The sequence below is a fragment of the Heptranchias perlo genome, chromosome 16 (genome assembly GCF_035084215.1).
Source record: "Heptranchias perlo isolate sHepPer1 chromosome 16, sHepPer1.hap1, whole genome shotgun sequence".
Classification (NCBI taxonomy): domain Eukaryota; kingdom Metazoa; phylum Chordata; class Chondrichthyes; order Hexanchiformes; family Hexanchidae; genus Heptranchias; species Heptranchias perlo.
In genome coordinates this window covers 4,495,243-4,515,869 of record NC_090340.1, presented here as the reverse complement: position 1 = coordinate 4,515,869, position 20,627 = coordinate 4,495,243, and the positions used below count along the sequence as shown (strand labels likewise).

The 20,627-nt window shown below is 40.2% G+C and overlaps 1 protein-coding gene across 1 annotated transcript; it reads left to right on the top strand.

The window, feature by feature from the left end:
* The first annotated feature begins 200 nt into the window (after nucleotides 1–200).
* Nucleotides 201–7,977, top strand: LOC137333233 (tyrosine-protein phosphatase non-receptor type substrate 1-like). Its single transcript, XM_067997393.1, has 7 exons — nucleotides 201–318; nucleotides 2,051–2,371; nucleotides 3,782–4,090; nucleotides 5,387–5,500; nucleotides 6,582–6,625; nucleotides 7,271–7,372; nucleotides 7,540–7,977. The coding sequence occupies exons 1-7, from the start codon at nucleotides 249–251 to the stop codon at nucleotides 7,711–7,713; spliced, it is 1,134 nt and encodes a 377-aa protein (XP_067853494.1). The 5' UTR covers nucleotides 201–248; the 3' UTR covers nucleotides 7,714–7,977.
* The last annotated feature ends 12,650 nt before the right edge of the window (nucleotides 7,978–20,627 follow it).

Genomic DNA, 20,627 nt, shown 5'->3' with positions numbered 1-20,627 from the left:
ATCAAAGGTGGGATCCTTCTAGTTCCTTAAAGATATTTGCTGCTGCTACAGCCTTGGTATTAAAAACTGTTGTGTTGAAGTTATAGCTCACCATAAACTCATAACTACGTGCACAGATCTTATCTCTTAACCAAATTTCCGTTCTGACAGCACAGTTTGAGCCGCATGCGTCATCATCTCTCCGTTCGAATCGTGTCCTGAGTAAGCCAGTGTTTGCAAACTATCAGAGATTGGCGACTACCCATAGCATGCAGTCAATTCTATTTCTAAACATGTTTATACTTCCCTGGATATTGGTCTTGGAGATTACATATACAGGTATTTCCCTGTGTTCTACATTTCTATTCATCTCTTGTGTTTTATGGTATGTTTTTTAGTTGTTTCTTGTTATTATTGTTTTTTTTTTCGTTCACAAATCCAAGATTATGTAAGCCCCGAGGTTCGGGCATTAGGGAAAATACAAGTTGCTGAATGAGTAGCCACAAGGACACTAGTAAAAATATAGTGAAAAGTCGTGGTAGCAAAGCAAGTTCTTTTTCAGCTATGTTAAACATCATAGGCTCATCAAAGAATGGACAAGGCAATTGAACGATCGCCTGGGCAGATTCAGCAGGGTCTTAGCATCTGACAGGGGTTTTAAAAGGTTATTTTGCATTTGTCTTCCCTGCTGACACTGATGCCGTTTTACCAATAATAAAACATGAGGCTGATGTTAAAATTGAACCTGTTGATCTGCATACGGATGCAGTCCTTGCTGCAATTAGTGTGGTAAATCTGATCGCTATGCTGGCCCTGAAGGCATTCACCCGAGTGTGTTCCAATAAATGTGGATGATGTTATATTAGCCATTTGCACACATACCTAACAGTTCTTTCCTGTGTGGGATTGTTCCCATGGATCCGTGAGGGGCCATGTCGTACCTCTATGTCAAATCGCACAAAGTGAGAACCTCGAAACTATAGGATCATTAGATATGCGCTGTACTATCACATTAAAAGAGAATGGTTTGTTAGGGAATCTAGGCATGTCTTCTGAAAAAGAAGGTTCTGTCTCAACAACTTGCTTGCATTTTTCCAATAATTTACAAATTTGGAAGGTGATAGAAGCCATTTTGATATTGTGAATTTAAACTTTTTAAAATAGTTTGCTAGAATTCTGCATAAAAGGCTACTAACGCAGGTTGGATCTTGGAGGATCAGCAAGCGGATTTTGATTGGGTTGTTACATTCAGGGCACAGAAGAGAGTTATTAATGGCTTAATGCAAGGACCATTGCATTATGTATCCACTATTTGGGCAGAGGCATAATGGAAGCTATATGCAAATATATAGTTTGCACGAACATATGTGCGGATATAAGGAACTTAGATAAAATTAAATTCGACTGCAGACCAAATTGGATTCAATGAAATAATGAATCGTGTCTGGTAGATATATTTTAATATGGACGCATATAGCGACATGCACTTGGATAGAGACAACCCCATTTATGCACGATGCCGGCTGGTATGCTCAAGGATATTTCGTGGGAGAAAGACGTGAGGGTTATAGTCCATAATTTATGATCAGTGCCACGAGACTATTGTCAAAGTGAATATGGTGATCGTATGTATTGCCAGGGCACATGAACATAATACAAGAAAAATCTTTCAATGAAGTCCTTTCGTCCCGGAGTTACCTCAAGAACCTAATCCCTGCTTTGTATCAGCCAAATCTCAGTTGATCTGCTCCATGTTTGATCCATCTGACCTTCAACATCTGTCAGAGAAGGCATGTACAACTTACATTTACAGGTGTGGTCTGCGCTACATATCAGGTTACTTTGAAAATAGAAATTGGAAAATAAGGCACAATAAATGCTACGGATTTCACTGAGTAAAATCAACTAATTACAGACAGCACAGCTAAGGCTTGTCATATCATACATTGTTGCCTCAAAGATTACATTGAATCATCTGCAAATGCTTCTTACTACCAAAGGTTGATAATTATTGTCCGCAAGCAGTGTGTGTGCGATATATATAATTGTTGCTGCATTTGTTTTCTCACAGCTGTTGCAGATGCGCAGATCAGAGCGTTCCAAGCCCCTGAAAGTGCTCAGGTGATCGCAGGTGGAAACATTACTTTTCAATGTGAGTTCCCTCTTTTTCAAGATAATTCAAATGTGAGTGTTTACTGGTGGAAACTCGGCGAAAATGAGTTTCTAAAGTTAGGTTCAAACAGCAGAAAACGATTTATTCATTTGAAGAAAGGTGAGGCCTGTCTTCAGTTCCTGAATGTCAGTGCTGAGGACTCTGGAGTTTATCACTGCGGAGTGAAATATCCGGGTGGTCGGATTGCTAATGGAACTGGATCAAAACTTCTTATCCACGGTAAGTGGAATTTGTACCTGAAATTATTTCACAAACTTGGAAAGCGAACAAAATAAAAAACGGTACCGGCTGCTTTTTAATATTTTATCATGATCCACGTGTGAGGCATCCACGAGTTTGCATTGTTTCTTTTGGAAGTTACATTTAAATTCTTATTCAATGCCTTGCTTCATGTACAGACGTTCCGAATTAATTAACATTTTGGAATGGACAGCACTGCAATATAACGTTCAGTAAAGTGACATTTAAATATAATGCTACCAAGGACTGATCGTGACACATATTTGCCATTGATGATTTTATTTAATTGCTTCTACTAAGATGCAACTTGTAACGAATATGAGGTTCAACATTACTGATACATTAATATCGTTACAAATACATTATTGATATTAGCATAGATAAACAATATTTAAATCAACACACGGAGCGCAATAAATCTCATTTCACTACGACGATGGAACATCATTTGCTGGGTTTAACTGAGTAGAATGTATTTTAGGGAGGACGACTGGTAGACGTTCACTATTAAACCTGACTCTTGACTGAGAACATGACGAATAACATGTATGCTTAGGTGACAAGTTAACTGTTGAATTCAAAGCGTTATATCTCTCACTCTGCAGCATTCTGGTTTAATCATTGGGTCCCTCTACGACGAGTCCCCCGCACCTTTCCTGTTTGTCTATTATGTACAGCTTTCCCTTTCTTCCAGCTTATGTTCTTCTTTTACCTCTCTTGTTCAACTACCTTTAGCTGTATTTCAACTTAACCTTTCCAAAACTGTTCCCAATAACTACTTCAAAATCCTCTCTAACGTTCTAAAACTGCCTCGGAAGTTACTAAACTTCTGACAACTTTTCAAAATATTCCAGTTGAGATGAATGGTTTTCAATCTGTTTTTTTAATATATACAGTATTAAAGCAATTTGATCGTGAATCGATCATTCTTTAAAATTAAAAAGTTAGAACGTCAAAATGCGAACTACTGCAAACCATATTAACAATTGAACCCCTTTTTACTTGTTCTTAATTGCGAGTTATGTTGAGAGATGTATTTGTTACAGTGATTTCATGACCCTCCATACATTTCTATCGTCCATCTATATTTTTTCGAGCATTGATATATAAGGTATCATTGCTTAGCTTGCCAGTGTCTCGTTAGAAATTGTATTCTGTAAGTTAATGGGGTAGATTTTCAACTCGACGCCGAGTGATTGATCCGCTTCGCCTGCATTCCACCCAGACAGAAAGTTGAAAATTCACCCAACGTTTCCATAAATGAACATGCCATTTGATGTGTATAAATTATTAATATCGCAATGACTATGATCTAGTAGAAATAGAATAACTTCCGACGTTCCGAAAGATCCTAGTAGGTACTAACCTCTTCTGTAACTTGCTATACAGTTCCCCCAACCCCACTGCATATTGCCGCCAATGAGGCTGAAAGGAACACATCTGCTTCTCTGATTGTTGTGTGTAAAACTGCGGAGTTTTACCCAGATAATATCAATATTACTTGGTACAAGGATGGTGTGAACATTGACACCGGCATAAACACAGTCAAACAGCTGAATGCAAGAGGTCTCTATGAAGTGTCCAGCTTTTTGGAAGAGGCAGACTCTGTGGAGAGTGGGACTATTTTTACCTGCCAGGTATCTCACCTCACCGTCCAAACGGCAGCCGACTTCCGATTCTTTTCTACCAGTACTGGAGGTAAGAACCAATTCTCACAAATGCAAACAACATCTTCTAACTAAATGGAAGTTCCAGCTTAGATTTTTTCAATTCATTCTCGGGATATTGGCGTCTCTGGCAAGGCCTTGATTTATCGCCAATCCCTAGTTACCGTTGAGAATGTGGGGGTGGGCCTTCTTCTTGAACCGCTGGAGTCCATGTGGTGAAACTGCTTCCACAATGCTGTAAGGTAGAGTTTCGAGCATTATGACCCAGCGACGATATAGGTCCAATGATGTTCAGACGGCTCTGGAGCAGGACTTCAACTCATGACTTTCCGACTCAGAGGCGAGAGTGCTGCCACTGAGCCAAGACTGATAGTTAAAGTCATGGACGGTATGTGGCATTTGCGCAATTCCGTCCACAGTCCGTTAAAAGTGCATTGATGGGTTAGAACTCTTCAGAGGAACAAGGACATGGATGAATGGGACAGTTCCAGGCCTGTTGGCGAATGGGTCTTTGTACTGTACTTTATTCAATGGAGAGCAGAGGTACGGTAGTATAATTGTTATGTTACTGGAACAGAAATCCAGAGCATGGACTAATGATCTCGGCATGGTAGTTTGAGAATTGGACGGCAGTTGAAAGAAAAATCTGGAAACAAAATGCTGCTTTCAGTAAAAGTAACCATGAAGCTGGCCGAATTTCTCATCAGCCCAACTGGTTCACTAACAATTGGCGACCGATCTAGAATCACCCTCCATATCGAACTCATTTTTAACTGGGATAATGTAACAAGTGATATAAGTATTTTAAACCAGCCATAATCGTCTTGAATAATGTTTGGTCGGTGGGGGGTGTGGGGGGTGGGGGGGTGGGGGGAGTTGGTGGGTTGTGGTAAACTGTTACGCTTCACGCAATAGAAAAGTTCGCTTAAATAGTTTAAATAAAGGTAACGACTGAAAATGGAAAAGGAAATATAAGAAGGTTAATATGACTGCACATACATGCCTGAAATAAACTGTCGCTTCGTCCAAACAACACCTAAAATTAGAATTGCCAATTGTTATCCGTGTCATTGTGAACACAGCGTATTCCGCAATGCACAGAGACCGAATGGAGGTAACTAAAAACTCTGAATTTTTAATAAAATTGCCATTTAAAGAACGGAGAAAATGACTCATTAAATGTTTTAATTGTCTCCTCATGCTGTGGGACACCAACACATTGAAATAGCTGTTCATAGGGTTGGTAAGAGATATTGATCTGTGGGACTGCAGAACACTTTGTCACAATGTACAACTTGAAATGTTATAAGTGACATTTATTTTGCAGGAGGTGACAATGTATTATGGTACATACAAGTCTATGGATCCGCAGGAGTTGGCATCTTAGTTGTATTTCTCGTGATAATCATTGGGAAGCAATGTCCATTGATCAAGTGCAAAGGTAGGAAAGAATCCAGTTAACATCAGTTCCACGTGTCCTTCAGTATATTCTTGATCAAGTGAAGATGCCTCGGGAGGCGATAAAATAAATTGCTTTCAGCCTTGGCTCAGCGGTAGCACTCTCATCTCATAGTCCGAGGCCGTGGGTTCAAGTTCCTCTTCAGAGACATGAACACATTAACTAGGCCCACTCCCCAGTGCAACACTGACGGACTGCTTTCGGATGAGACATTAACCCGAGACTCCGTTTGCTCTATGAGGTTGAAGTAATAAATCTCATGACACTATTTACGAAAGAAGAAGAAAGGTCCCTCGGTATCCTGCCAAACATTTACCCCCCAATCTACATCAGTAAAACAGTTTAATTCCCTATTGATCACATTGCTGTGTGTGGAAACTTGCTGTACCTAATCAGCTCTCGCGTTTCCTGCATTACAACAGTGACTGCACTTCAAAAGCACTTCATTGGCTGTGAATCTGTTTGGGACGTTTTAGCGCAGTGGAGGGCGCTGTTTAAATATGAGTTATTTCTTCTCTAGTGTAAATGGATGGCGTGGTGCGCTACTGGTGATAGAAGCCAGGGAGATGGGTCAGCAGATTTTATGCGCTGAATTTAATAATCTGTCCCAAAGCGATGAGGCGGTCGAATCGCCTTTTACCTCTTAACAGAGGATAGGACAATGGGTATTGTTTCGGATCAAAGTGCTGTGACCTATTTCTGCAGGTATATTACCTGTGTGGAAGTGAGTGGACGGCTGGACCTGATGTGGTGCGTTTTCCCGTCAAGTAAACTGATAAGACTCATCCTCTAGGCTCAAACATTAAGTTTATTACGCGTCAAAATAGGAAGGCTCTAGACCCCGTGGGATCAGATTCGATTAAGACCCAGTAATTTCACGAAATCGGGGGATGGGTATTTGAGAGTGAACATTGAATAGATTTAGGTATCGAGGAAGTTTTAGGTTGTGTTACTGAGCATAAAGTTGGACTGTCCATTAAGCCTGCCTGAAATGGATTTGGAATCATGGAGAATGATATATCAAATAATTGATGAGGAAATCTCCAATGCCATTCATTACCAGGAACAAGGGATGTCATGGAGCGACCACAGCACCCCAAAGTTCCGGTAGGTTCTTATCATTCATTCTACCGCGTTTGACGTGTAAAGTGAAAATGGGTAGTGAGGTTAAGCATGAAATACTTTCTTCGTACGATTAATCCGCTGGACTGAAATTCGTTATTTCGCTACTGAATAGAAACCATCAGACCATTTAAAATACAGAATTATTGTTTCTTTCATATTTCAGCGAGAAAAGTCTAAATTCAATTTATCTCTTACATGTATTAAATCTAGTTTGCTACATTTTGAAATCGTTTCCGAAAGACATGATGTACATACTATAATGCTGATGTAGTTATTAGCAACAACATACAAGTAAACTATAAACTCGCGGGTACATGCGCCTCAAAGTATTTAGGTTTCATTAGGCCTATGTGCTATCACACGTAGCAATTACTAAATTGTAACTTGTGTAACAACTTTAGTTATAACATGACCGTAGTCCACATCGTGAGAGTAAATTATTATATATGGTGCCTTAATTATATCCTATTATATTATTGAAAGAGTAAAAACTTGCTTTAATGTTTCACTTTCCATCTCCGGATTTAGTACTACTGACCGTTGGGTTCAATGAGTAATCAATAAGCTACAATGTCACAAATGTAATGAATAAACTATATAATATGCATTACTTTGCGATCTGTGCAGGGATCGGCGAATGAGACAGCGCCTTACGCTGTATTAAATTTGACCAGGTCAATGAAAACTGCAAGAGCCAAGTATCAAGAGGAGAGGACTGTGTATGCCCAGGTAGGCAACATAAAAAACGGGTCACCCTGGTAGCGGAGTCACTATATTGTTTTGCTAATCTGGTATATTTAAATCGCATTCCGTGTTGGCTTTCTTACTTGTGATTGTTACTTTGACTCATAACACTGGCCATGTACTGATGGTATTCCCTAACGATCGTTTTACAGACAAAGCAAGGGACAGCAGAGAACAATCTGACATACGCTGCGCTGGAATTGGCTGAATCCAAGAAAACAGAAAAGCCTAAACGAAAGGTCAATAGTTCAGTCTATGCGCAGTTACCAATAGAAGCCCAAAGAGGAACAGCAAAGACCATCTACACCGAAACAAAAATCACATAATTTGTTCACCTATTCAGAGACCATTATATTCGTACAAATTGCTTGCGCTTGCCTTTGCTGTTGCAACTGTAACCATTTCCGTTGAAATTCTGCCATCATACTTTCAAGAGCAACAAGTTTTAAAAGACAAATGCATCAAATGAATCAAGTGGTCAAGACTTAAAATATTAATACAGTTGATTTCTTGAAAAAGTCACTTCGAATTTTATTCCTTCCTTTTGTAATCAATTGCTTAATGTTTAACAAAGCTGCATTCTCCAATGATTAAAATGACGTTCTGGTATTTCAATGTTTTGTTTTCCGTCAACCTTGACTTATCACTTTTCACAGTGTATGGCATTCACTTCACCCAATTTGTTTCTGCCTTCAAATCCTTTCCTGATGTATGACATTCCTTTGCCACTTATATTAAATCAGACATTAATAAATCGTTTAAAATCTTTAGCGAAATAATTCAGTTCAACCCTTTCTGATAGCAACACCGTTGTGTACTGGGTTCTTTCCTATAAAAGCCACGTCGTATTACTGGTAAGACACGAAATAGATAAGACAAGGTGATCTGTTGCCTATATAACAGTTAGCACTAAATTACATCAACCCTATTTCGTACAAATTCGATTAATCGAAGAACGTCAGCATATGAGTAATTTGAGACATGACATCTGGTAAGTGTAGCATTCTTGGGAGGAACAAGGTGACTTTAGACCAATGCTTAGCTAAGCTCTCCATCAGTAGGTTTTTTTCCCGTGTCATTTCTGAGTCTATTGTAGATGAATTGATTATTACAGTGCATCATGTAAATAGTACTTACTGAACCCATGGTGCACCAGTGGCGGAGAGGACGTTTTTATTTAATTCATGTGGCAAAGGCAGGGATCAAGCAGAATTCAGTGCTCTTGGTAGTGCGGAGATCCTTGCATCTTCAGATGTACCCATCTGTTGAATAATGTGCATGGTTTCAAATTCCAAACTTGAGCCTTGTGGATGGCATAAAGCGGCTCACAGTTAGATAGGTGAACCAATCGTTGCAAAGCTCCCAGCTTCTGCCCTGCTCTAGTAGCCACAGTTGTTCATATGACAGGTTCAGTTAAGTTTCGAGGAAGTTGTTAATGCCTAGAATGTAGAGGGTGAGGTTCAAGCTCAAGGGAAGTGGATCTGCTTTTCCTTAGACATTGAGCTGGTCATTGCTTGGCATTTCTGTGGCAAGAATGTTACCTCAGAATGAATGTTGTCCTTTAATGGATTGTATCAGAGAATCATGATAGAATCATGCAGCACAGTAAAAGATCATTCTGCTCACCGTGCTTATGTCGGCTCTTCTGAAGAGCTATGCATTTAACCTTAGTCGCCTGTACTTTTCCCATAGTCATGCAATTTCTATCCTTTTCAAATATATATCCAATCCTCTTTTGAAAGCTCTACTGCTATGGGGTGATTCATTAACTAAGGTGTTGTCATTTGAGCTGAACACTGTATAATATTCAGCCGCACTCGTGATCTGATGGTGGAGCAGCTAAAGATTGTTACGCTGAGGATGCTTCTGTAAGGATGTTTTGGGGCTGTGATGATTGATCTACAACAACTGGGATCCTCTTCTTTAATGCCCAACTACTAAAGCATGTTGCCTTGACTATACTAGCCTTTAGTTTGCTGTCACTTCTTGAAGCCATACGCATTGGAATGGTGCTTTGCTGTTCAGGGCAGCTGATTTCACTTCTCTGAAGCCGTTCAGTTCTTGTATGCCCGGAATAAGGCTAACAAGAGGTCTGGAGCTCAGTGATTCTGGCGGCCCTATTGGAGGCAGAGCGCGCACGATATCCGTGTGTACATGTAACATGATGTCACAATTAATGACTTGTTCCATCACTGTTGATAATTGGAAGGAGGCTGATGGACTTGTAATTGTCTGGATTAGATTTTTGCTAGGGTTTATCTTTTGGTTAGTACAATGAACAATGTTCCACAATTTTGGATAGATGCCAGTGTCATAGTTGTACTATAGCAGCTTACCTAGGGAAACAGGTGGCTAATTTTGGAGTGCCGGTCTTCAGCACGAGAGCAATGATCCTGCCTTCGAGTTCCCGGTATCCAATGCACTCCGTTGCTTCTTATTGTTACTTCGATTGAATCGAATTGCATGGACGGTAGAGACGTCAGAGGGAGACTGTGTTGAATTGTCCACTTCGCACTTTTGGCTGAACATTACACACAGGCCCTGCCACCATAGATGGTGATGGGGAAGTGCATGGTCGCTGGTTGCCTGATTGCCAAACATAATTGCAAAATAAATGCTATAAAGCTAGAGAGTTTTTATCTGGAGGTTGGTAGTAAGACTGCGTCGCTCTGTCAATAACCTACATCCTTTGGTGTTGAGCTTGAGGGTGGCCCTCTGCTGTAGCTTTACGACGTTGGCTTATTACTCTAAGATATTAAATCCTTGAAATAAAAACAGAAAATACTGTAAACACCAAGCACGTCAGGCTACACCGGTAGAGAGAGGCACCGGGTTAAAGTATCAGGTCGATGACCTTTCATCAGAGTTAACGTTAACTCTGTTTTTCTCTCCACAGATGCTGCCTGACCTGCTGAGTGTTTCCAGCATTTTCTGTTTTTATTTCAGAGTTCCAGTATCAGCAGTATTTTGCGTTTATTAAATATTTGAACTGATTATATGTCTACATGCAAATAGCCGCTGCGTCGCAATTCCAATTGTTGAATGGAACATACTTGCTGTTGCAGTTGTGTTGTGCTTTGCTAATCTTTTTTGGACAAAAGAATTCGCTAAAGGCGTCTACGCTTGTAACTTCTCATTAATTGAATTTTACTGAATGCTGGCATACCCTGGTGTATTTCCGGATGATATGGTGAAACAAAATCGTCATTCACCACTGCTCCTCATAGATGATTTCGACAAATCAGCTTAGCGTATCAACGGTGGAGAGGGTGCAGAGGAGATTTACTAGAATGATACACAAGGATGAGGGACTTAATTTATCTAGACGGACAAGAAAAGCTAGGATTGTTCTCCTTAGAGTTGAGAAGGTTAAGGAGTGATTTAATAGAGGTGTTCACAATCATGAAGGGCTTTGGTAGAATAAATAAGGAGAAATTGTTTCCACTTGGAGGAGAGTCGGTAACCAGGGTGCAGATTGGGAGATTTTTTTTACAGAGTGAGTTGTTATGGAATACACTGCCTGAAAGGGTGGTGGAAATAGATTCAATTGTAACTTTCAAAAGGGAACTGGATATATATTTTTAAAGGGAAAAAATGAAGGGCTATGTGGAAAGCCAAGGGAATAGGACTAACTGGACCTGTCTTTCGAAGAGCCTCCACAGGCATGATGGGCCGAATGGCCTGCCTCTATACTGCATGATTCTATGTAGCAAAAAATTAACTCATGGTGGTGTTTTCTAATTCCTTCATGGGATGATCAATTACATGGTGCTGGTGTCAGTTTGAGACTAACATAACAATTGATTCTGTGGTTGGGAATACGTAGGTTGGCTTTTCGCTTTCCAATTCCATTGTTATCTTTGGGAAAATTTCAATCACCAATTGGTTACGTTCTGCACAAAGAGAGCATTTTTCAATTTTCTTGGCCTGATTGTTGGTCTTTGCACTATTTGCGATTGGGCAAGTTCACGTAATTGCAAGCGGAATATTGCATGCACTCTTGAATCTGGTTATTGTGGTTTGTGATAAACTGAATAGGATTACCGATGATCTGGTCAACCGTTACACTGACTTTGCAAAGGAAGTCATAAAAAAGTTGCTTAACTATCATAACACTGCACATTGAAGGCATGGGGCCTTTAAAGCAGAACCTAACGCCTCTTCAAATCAATCAAGAGCTGGAGTAAAGATAGATTGTGATTAAGCATATTGTAGGATTTTCAGGGTTTTTGGGGAGATGAAACAGGATCAATAGACTGTGTTCATCTGAAAGGGGCCAATAAGTAAATAACACAAAAATAGCACCAAATCCTTATTTGAATTGATGAAAGTCTGTATTAAGTCACGCTGATAAACAAAAAGAGTTATCTGGGCTAGGAACAGCAAGTAACTTTTCTGGTGCTCTTTAACCACCTATAAACATCCCTTGGACCTGAAGGGAACATGATATTTACTTGAGGCCTGAATGGCAGGAGTAGTAAAGGTTTATCTGCCATGAAGCATAAAAAAGAACCGTGGAGTGAACTTGCTGAGTTATAAGGACTTGATGAATTAGTTCCTTATGAATAAGTGAATTCCGCAAGTCATTACCCAACTAACTGGCGGTAGCAGTTAAGGATAATAGGGCAGAATGGACGATTACTAATCAGCAGCCAGTTTTGAACTGTCCCGCGCCCAAGACAGAATTATACCCCAGTGATCATAGTAAAGGTGAAAGATGAATGCAACGACTTAAATAGCAGTTCCAGGTACCGCTGGCTAACATAGGAATCCCTAATTTTACACCATCGCCCAAAGTTAAAATTACCCCATTGAATTCAGGGTGCGTTATCGCCCGCCTTGGATACCGCCCAAGAGGAATGTGACCTCCAGTGATCCTGTACCTATAATGGGGATAGTTCCTATGAACAATATAGGACAAAGATTCCAGCAAGGAATGCCAGAGGGCCGCGTGTCACGTGACTTCTTACCTTTAGCTGAATTAATTGATGGGCATTTTTTTCCAACAGGTAATAATATCAGCTATAAACTAAAACTTACGATTTCCGTTATCAAAATGAACCGACGTAAGAAAATAAGAATAACTTAAAGGCGGCTGACTAATCATCTTACGAGGCTCCCTTGAGTCTCTGTTGCATTTTAGCAGATTTTCTGCTAAAAGTCCATCAGATATCCGCTGTAACTCAGCATTAACCTGGTTTATTTGCTTGGCCTCCATAACAGAATGAAACGACGGTCTTCGTGTGTTTAACAGATGCTGCATATTTCATGCCTGATAGCGTTTTATGCCAATGCTATATCGGTCAGTAAAATTTTTCCTCGACCGTAAACTTATGTCCAATTCACGGTTTTCTGAGCCATCAATCACATCGATTGGATCCGCAGAGAATATGTGTACATTAGCGATCTGGACTTGAGTATAGAGCGTATAATTTCAAAGTTTGCAGATGACACAAACCTCGGAAATGCAGTAAACAATGGGAAAGATAGTAATAGATTTCAGGAGGACATAGACGGGCTGGTGAAATGGGCAGACACATGGCAGATCAAATTTAACACAGAGAATTGTAAAGTTATTCATTTTGGTAGGAAGAATGAGGAGACACACTATCAACTAAATGGTACAATTTTAACCAGGGTGCAGGAACAGAGAGACCTGGCGGTGCAGAGATACAAATCTTTGAAGGTGGCAGGGCAGGTTGACAAGGTTGTTAAAAATATATATATGGGTTCGTGCGCTTTATTAAAGGAGACACGGAGTACAGGTGCAACGAAGTTATGCTAAACCTATATAAAACAGTGGCTGGGCCTCATTTGTAGTATTATGTTCAATTCTGGGCACCACACTTTAGGAAGGATGACAAGGCCTGAGAGAGAGTGGAGAAGAGATTTACCAGGATGGTACCAGGGATGAGGGACTTCAGTTTTGTAGAGAGACTAGAGAAGCTGGGGTTGTTTGTCTTAAAACAAAGAACGTTAAAGGGAGATGTGATAGAGCTGTTCAAAATTTTGAACGGTTTTGACAGAGTAAATAAGGAGAAACTGTTCCAGTGGCAGAAGGGTCGCTAACCAGAGGACATAGTATTAAGGTGATTGGAAAATGAGCCCGAGGCCACATGAGGAAATATTGTTTTTATGCAGTGAGTTGTAGTGATTTGGAGTGCAGTGCCTTAAATGGTGTTGGAAGCAGTTTTAACAGTAACTTCCAAAAGGGAATTGAATAAATACTGGGGGACAACATGTACAGTGCAATGTTGAAAGATCAGGGGAATTGGACGAATTGGATAGCTCTTTCAAAGACCCGGCACAGGCACGATAGCCTTCTCCTGTGCTTTACCTATTCTGACAATATGAACACCACCGATACTTGAATGCAGCCGTGCAGGAATAAAGTAGAGCAAAACGGATATTAGCAGCAGGATCTAGACATATGGGCCTGCATCTTGACTATGCAATAGTGTGATGTTTACTTCCATTGGAGTCAGGTGAATGAGATATGCAGGCTTCGGGTGTTAAATTGTGCCGTGTAGCGCCCGTTGGTTCGGCACTACGCGGTCTCTCGAGATGCCAATCTTGATTTTGCTTAATTAGAGGACAGAGGAATGGAAATAAAAATCGGGAGGGATGTAAAACAGGCTGCCGACTCGCTTCCACCCGTTTTGCACTATCGCTCAAAGGCAAGTTCTAACTCAATGACTGCTGCATATCCGTCAAAGATAACTTTGTATTTTTAATGCCAGAGTGCTGATAACTTTCAATTGAAAATGAGAAAACACCGGCTTCCAGCAGAATTCTACGTAATGTAAGTGCTGTGCTGAATATAATGTTCATTATTTTCCATTCAAAAACAGTAGTTTCTTTGTGAAACCCGTTAACGGTTTGAATTAAATTTTCCATTAGCACAATCATTGTTAGTAAAGTAGGGAAGGGATGAGCTTTTTTTGGCAGATTAATATGAATACACATCTCCGGTCCGAAACCTAGCGCATCCTGTCTGTGTTTTCTGGGGCACATTGCGCTGTACATGATGTTACGCAGGTAACGAAAGAGCTGACATTAATTAAAAACGTCCTCAATACAAACAACTGAAAGCGCGTTAGGTGGGAATGAGCAACATAAAACCGTCTGTTTGATCAGCTGAACAAGATAAAACTGCATGTACCATTAAATTGCACAGACTGGTCATCTCAGGTGAGAACGAGATGCCGGCTAAAGCAGCAAGTACAAACTACTTTTGTATTATGTGTCAGCTTATCAGCACTTTCATTGTTCCAAAACAATTACTTTGAACACCAGTGTGACTCAGAAGCTCATATTATCAGTCTGTTGTTGCGGCTGAACATTATTTCAACCGACGTACCGGATACAGCGCTAACAAGCGTGGTCTTTGTTTTGTGTCGTCTAAGGTCTGTTTTCCGTGATGTTTCAAACCATAGCTACACCCACACATTGCCCCTCTTCATTTATTTCATTGCACGTCTGCTGTAAACGTGTGGTGTCACATGTGATTGCTTCATAGTTTATAGGGGATTAGACGAGATGGTTTCGCTATTTTAAAAAAAGTTTCCCGTTTATTGGCAGCAAACGATAACTTCCTTTCTTCAATATGTTTGTTCGCGCTGTGCTTCAGTACATTGTAATTCTGGAGATGATCTTCACAGGTTATTTCCGTAATCTCCTCTTTTTATATCTATCTTGGGGTCTGTTGCTACCCGACTGTCTATCTCTATCTATCAACCATTTTCCATCAGGTTTGACTTGGTTAGTTGCAGTTTACATGTGTTTTTTTTTTCTTACACAGTTGATGGCAATGCCGTGTTTCAATTGTCACAAAGTCCCCAAAGCAAGATTGTTATGGCCGGTGCAAACATTACCTTCGCTTGTGCGTTCACTCCTTTTCCAGCTAATTCACAAGTGAATGTTTACTGGTGGAGATTCGGCGAAACCGTATTTCTGCAAACAAACTCAGACAGGAAGAAACTATTTTTAATTAGGATAGGGCAGGGTTCTCTCCAGCTCCTTGATGTCCGTCTCCAGCTTGCTGGGATTTATTACTGCGGAGACAAACACCAGAGAAATACGATCAGAAACGGAACTGGATCAAATCTTGTTGTCCACAGTAAGTGATATTGCAGGGGATGGGGTCGTTGGAATCAGGCCCGGAGTAATGTCCTGGACTTATTTCAATCGTCGGAGAGGAATATGCGAGATATTTTCCCGAATTATCTTTGTTTTTTATCTGTTTCTTTGCCTCTCCCAGGAAATAACGCGACACCGGGTAGGGTGGCGTGTATATATTGTGATGCACAAGGCATTACAACTGTGTGAAACAGACTGGATGGTCCAATCGGTGTTTTTGTGTACATCGTTTTCCGTAAATTGGTACGAATTGTGTGACAAATAATTTCAATACCTAAAAATGGCACCTGTACCTTTCTTGTATCTATTATCATGGATTCGTGATATTACGTCTGAATATTCACAATGAAAATCTACGTTAAATACCTTCAACGCACAAATTGCAAGTTAAAATCAGCGCGAATTGTACCTCATGTTTATTTTGAAACAATATATATTGTTACTCAAGCTCAGGTAATATTACAGAAATTATGAAATAAATTGTCGATGCTTTATTACCAACTTGAGTGGAATGACCTGTATCCGTAGGGAATGCATGTAATGTTGTGATTGTAAAAATAGATCACATTGGGTACATTCTCACAAATCCAAAGGCTGAAAGTTTGATCGTTTCAAAATGTATTGTCGAGTACAAAGACATAAAACAATTCTAAAATTAATACCAACCAATGATGTGGGAACAGTTCCCATCAATATATCTGGGAGTCCATGTAAAATAACGTTCCAGCAACAGCTATATTAAAAATGTTCATAAATCAAATTGGAATTTAATTTATAAAGCAGTTTCAGACTCTAAGGATGCAACCACATAAATCATCTGTTTTTGGATTGTAATCACCGTTGTTTTTAAGTTTCGTTCCGCAATTGAAGTCAGTGAAAGTAACAGACGCCTATTTGTGTTAATAATCTGACTTTTAAAAATAAACATTATGATTATGTCCTTATATACTTTTCCTCAAAACTGCCCTAATTGGTAACTGGACCCCGGCTTAGGTTCAAAATTGAATTTTTTTGCAAACATAGCGCTGATTGCAACGCAAAGTGAGATGGAGCGGGATATTTATTTTGTTTTATTTAGAGCGTTAATCATACTGTTAGTCCGCATCTAATTCAGAATATCTGGTGGAAAGTTGGTGGGGAAATCACATATCCAGCTCAGGGTCTTATTTTAGCAAAGTTAATTGCACTTTTGCTCTAAATCAGAAAGTAGTTTTTTTTCGGGGAGGGGGAGCTGCAGTGAGGATTGACTTTCTCCTGGGATCATGATCTGCTCTAAATTCGGCAGAATATCGGCGTAAATGTTGAATGAACAGCGTATATGCCGTTTTCCAGGTTCGAGCGGATCTATTGCCGTTTCGCGGGGGGGGGGGGGGGGGCGGGGAGATCGGAGCCCTGCTGTGCATTCCCAGGCTTTGAATTCCAGCTATATTGCAGGATTTAAGGATCAATCTAGTCTGACGCTTGAGTTTAGAAGTGAGGGAATACTGCTGTATTTGGGGACAGGTATCCCAACAAGTATGTGAGCTTTTCTTTGCGGAATCCAAAAATCCCACTGCATTATTGGAATGAATGCAAGCAATTTCCTGTTATTTTATCCAGAATTCCCCAGTCAATCCGTAACAATAGAAAAGGATGAGCTGTTCGTTGCTATTTGTGGGATTTACTGGTCGAAGCATGGCCCCGTTGTGTCAACATTACAACCATTAAATACTGCAATTGAAGGTAATTCCCTGTATGTGAGATTATTGTTATGCTTGTGAGAGACGTGAGAAAACGCATTATAAATACAGCTGATTCTTGAGCATTTATAATAGTAGCAGATGTCCGGCAAATATGTACAATAGTATTATTTTCATTTCAATGAAATGCAACAAACACATGCTGATTATGAATCATCTTAATTGATTTGAATTTGGGGAAATGCAATACTAAAGTAAATAATCTTCTAAATTTAAAACGACGTGTTTTGTTTTGCTTTACCTGTACCCCTCTATAGCTCCGCCAGCTCCAGCGACGATTGTCTCCAAAACGCCCGGCGGAAATTCAAATATTTATCTGATTATCGTATGCGAAGCGCTTGGCTTTAACCAGGAGACTCTCACTCTCAGCTGGTATAACAATAAAAGGAACATTGTAACCATGGCAAAAACCACGAAGCAGCTGAACTCAGCGGAACTGTATGAAGCTTCCAGTATTCTGCAAGAGACACAGCCACTCCAGAGATGGACCTATTTTACTTGTTTGGTATCTCACACCGCCTTCCAGACTCCGAGATTAGCTGTTTATTTGGAAACTATTTGGAACCCTGGTAAGATGCCGGAATAATGATAACCTGCAGGTATTTATTTATTTCAATTCAATGTTACAGGAATAAATCCAGAACTATTGCAACATAGGATGATTCGACACTGCAGTTACTGGTCTGTAACAACAGCGACAGTTCGAGTTCCAGACAGGCAACGTCATCTTTAGATTGCTGGAACTGTAATGGGTAAGATTCCCGCGAGCTTTTCGTGCTTGCCGGCATAATGCCGGTGCAAAAACCATAAAACGGTGAAATTTAGATTATTTCATACTTTTGTTTAATGCAAAATACATTCCAATGTACTGATTCCCTTTGCAGTTAACTTTTTTTTCCTTTGTTCGTCAATGAAATTTAAAATGTTTTTCAAATTCTGCTCTCAATCCGCCAGATCCATATCCAGCTGAAGGCAGCCTGATTGAGAATGTTTTGTGAGAAAGGTAGAACTTATCTATGGGAAAGCCGTGAATAAATAATAAACCTTTCAGACTTGCTCTGACTTTCTATAATAAAGCTCATGTTATTTGAATTTGATTCGGGAGTCGGGTAGACCTTGCCCAGCGACTGGTCCAGTCGAATCACTTACCATACAGACGCAAATTAAAATCTAATCAAAAAGGGCTAAAGCTCTAAATCTGAAATAAGAAGAAAATCAATACACAACAGGACAGACAACATCTGTGGAGAGAAAGTAGAGGTCACGGTGTATCGGTGAGTATTCGTTCATCAAAACTGAAGATTAAAAGGTGAACCGACCTGGTTTGAAAAGGAGAGGGAGAAGGGAAGATGGATAGAATCTACATGCAATCCAGTTGCAACGAGGGACTAATGTTACTATAAAGTGCTTAACTAAAACTGCTAGACGGTATGAAACATGAGTGAGGCAGCAGAAAGACTTTAAAAGATATCAGAGAGTGAATATGGATCTGGCGGATTGAGAGAAGAATTTGAAAAACATTTTAAACTTCATTGACGAACAAAGGAAAAAAAAGTTAACCGCAAAGTGAACCAATACATTGGAGTGTATTTTGCATTAAACAAAAGTATGAAATAATCTAAATTTCACCGTTTCATGATTTTTGCACCGGCATTATGCCGGCAAGCACGAAAAGCTCGCGGGAATCTTATCCCTTACAGTTCCAGCAATCTAAAGATGACGTTGCCTGTCTGGAACTCGAACTGCCGCTGTTGTTACAGACCAGTAACTGCAGTGTCGAATCATCCTATGTTGCAATAGTTCTGGATTTATTCCTGTAACATTGAATTGAAACCAACGAACACAAACAGAGTGGAAATGCAACATATTTTAATTAAAAAGCTAAATTGGAATGGCTCCTTTCCTGATAATATGAAGTCACAAATCAACATCACAGGCTCAGAAAGCAATCTACGCTATATTCTGACAACGAGTTCCCAAACATCAATCCACCTTCCATACGTTTGGACACGGACAGAGCACATCTCAAGCATCCCCTGCCTTAGAGAAAATACAGCATATCATGCCTTTGAAGTTACTAAAATGAACTTTCGAACCGCATGGCTGCAGTTTGAAAGACACTGGCGGTAACTTTGACTTTGTGCAATGGTCTGAAACAGGTATTGGACAATAAGCAGCCCGTTTTCCATCCCCCGATTTTTATTTCCATTGAAGTCTGGGAGATAGGACAGAAACAGTAAAGGATCCTGTTCATCGTCGTAGTGTGGAAGAATTGGTTGTTCTGGCATGGCAAGTTGTGTGATTAGAGAAGATCTGACAACGATAAAGTGGGAGAAGGCGATGGAGCCTTCACATGAAGCAGGCTTGGAAAGACACAATTCATGCAGTATTTAGAGTCAATAGGTTTGTAAGCGACGATCTGTGCAAAGTCCTTTACCATAAGTGAATGCAGAGGAGGGATGAAAATAATCAGAGATGAAATATGTAAGCAGAGTAGGACTGAAACAATGATTTCCACATAGCCTGAAAAAAATACAGGCATAACTGGGATCCAGGTATATTCACATCTTAACCCCTTGATAGGGAAGAATTGAGTGGAGTTGAAAGAGAAGTTGTTCAAGGGATGATTAAGTCCATCGAGGCAGAGGACGGCGGTGGAGAAGGACAGGTTGGATCACTGCTCAAAGAATTCAGGGCCCCGGGAACACTCACGGTAAGGGATGATCGCTGGAGGGCATGTTTATCCATAGGGAAAATTGAGTTACCCAGTTCTGGAGAAAATTAAATCGTTAACGCGGCAGAGTTCAACAGTGTGTCACAGATATAGGTAGCTTTTGAACAAGAGGGTAAAGGATAGAAGCTCGGACCCGGAAATTTTGCCCCCAGTAACGTAGCGATGTTACATATTTTGGCCATAACATTTTGCGCTGTTCGGCCACAAAGCTCACTTCCATCGGTTTTCCGCTCTCCCATCATTAAAATGCAGCTGGTCCGCTCTCAGTGTGTTCAGAGTCACAAACGGAAAGCGTGCTTTTCTATGCAGTAGGAGAAATAGACTTAAAAGCTTCTTAAAGTGGCACTTGCATGTCCTCTTGGCGGAAAAGCATGACATTTTGCATTTGCTGCTGTGCTTCGTGCTGCGCTGAGGCGTAGCGGCTCGCGGTCGCAGGTTTGTTGGTTTGGTGGAATCAAGCGGCAAGGTTTAAATGAAAAAAAAATGGAACAAACATCCTATTCAAAGAAATATGCAATGGTGAAATGTCTAACAAACAAGAAAGGTAAAAAAAAAACAAGACTGATCGCATCGAAAGTTCAGTTGGGATCATTTTAAAGCTCCTTTCACTTGCCGTGCGCAGGTAAGA

Bases quoted from the DNA above. Each gene is read 5' to 3' on its own strand.
- LOC137333233 (XM_067997393.1), top strand. From the start codon at position 249: ATGCAGTCAATTCTATTTCTAAACATGTTTATACTTCCCTGGATATTG. The intron at 2,372-3,781 runs GTAAGTGGAATT...CTTGCTATACAG, and splicing joins ATCAAAACTTCTTATCCACG to TTCCCCCAACCCCACTGCAT. The intron at 4,091-5,386 runs GTAAGAACCAAT...TTTATTTTGCAG, and splicing joins CTTTTCTACCAGTACTGGAG to GAGGTGACAATGTATTATGG.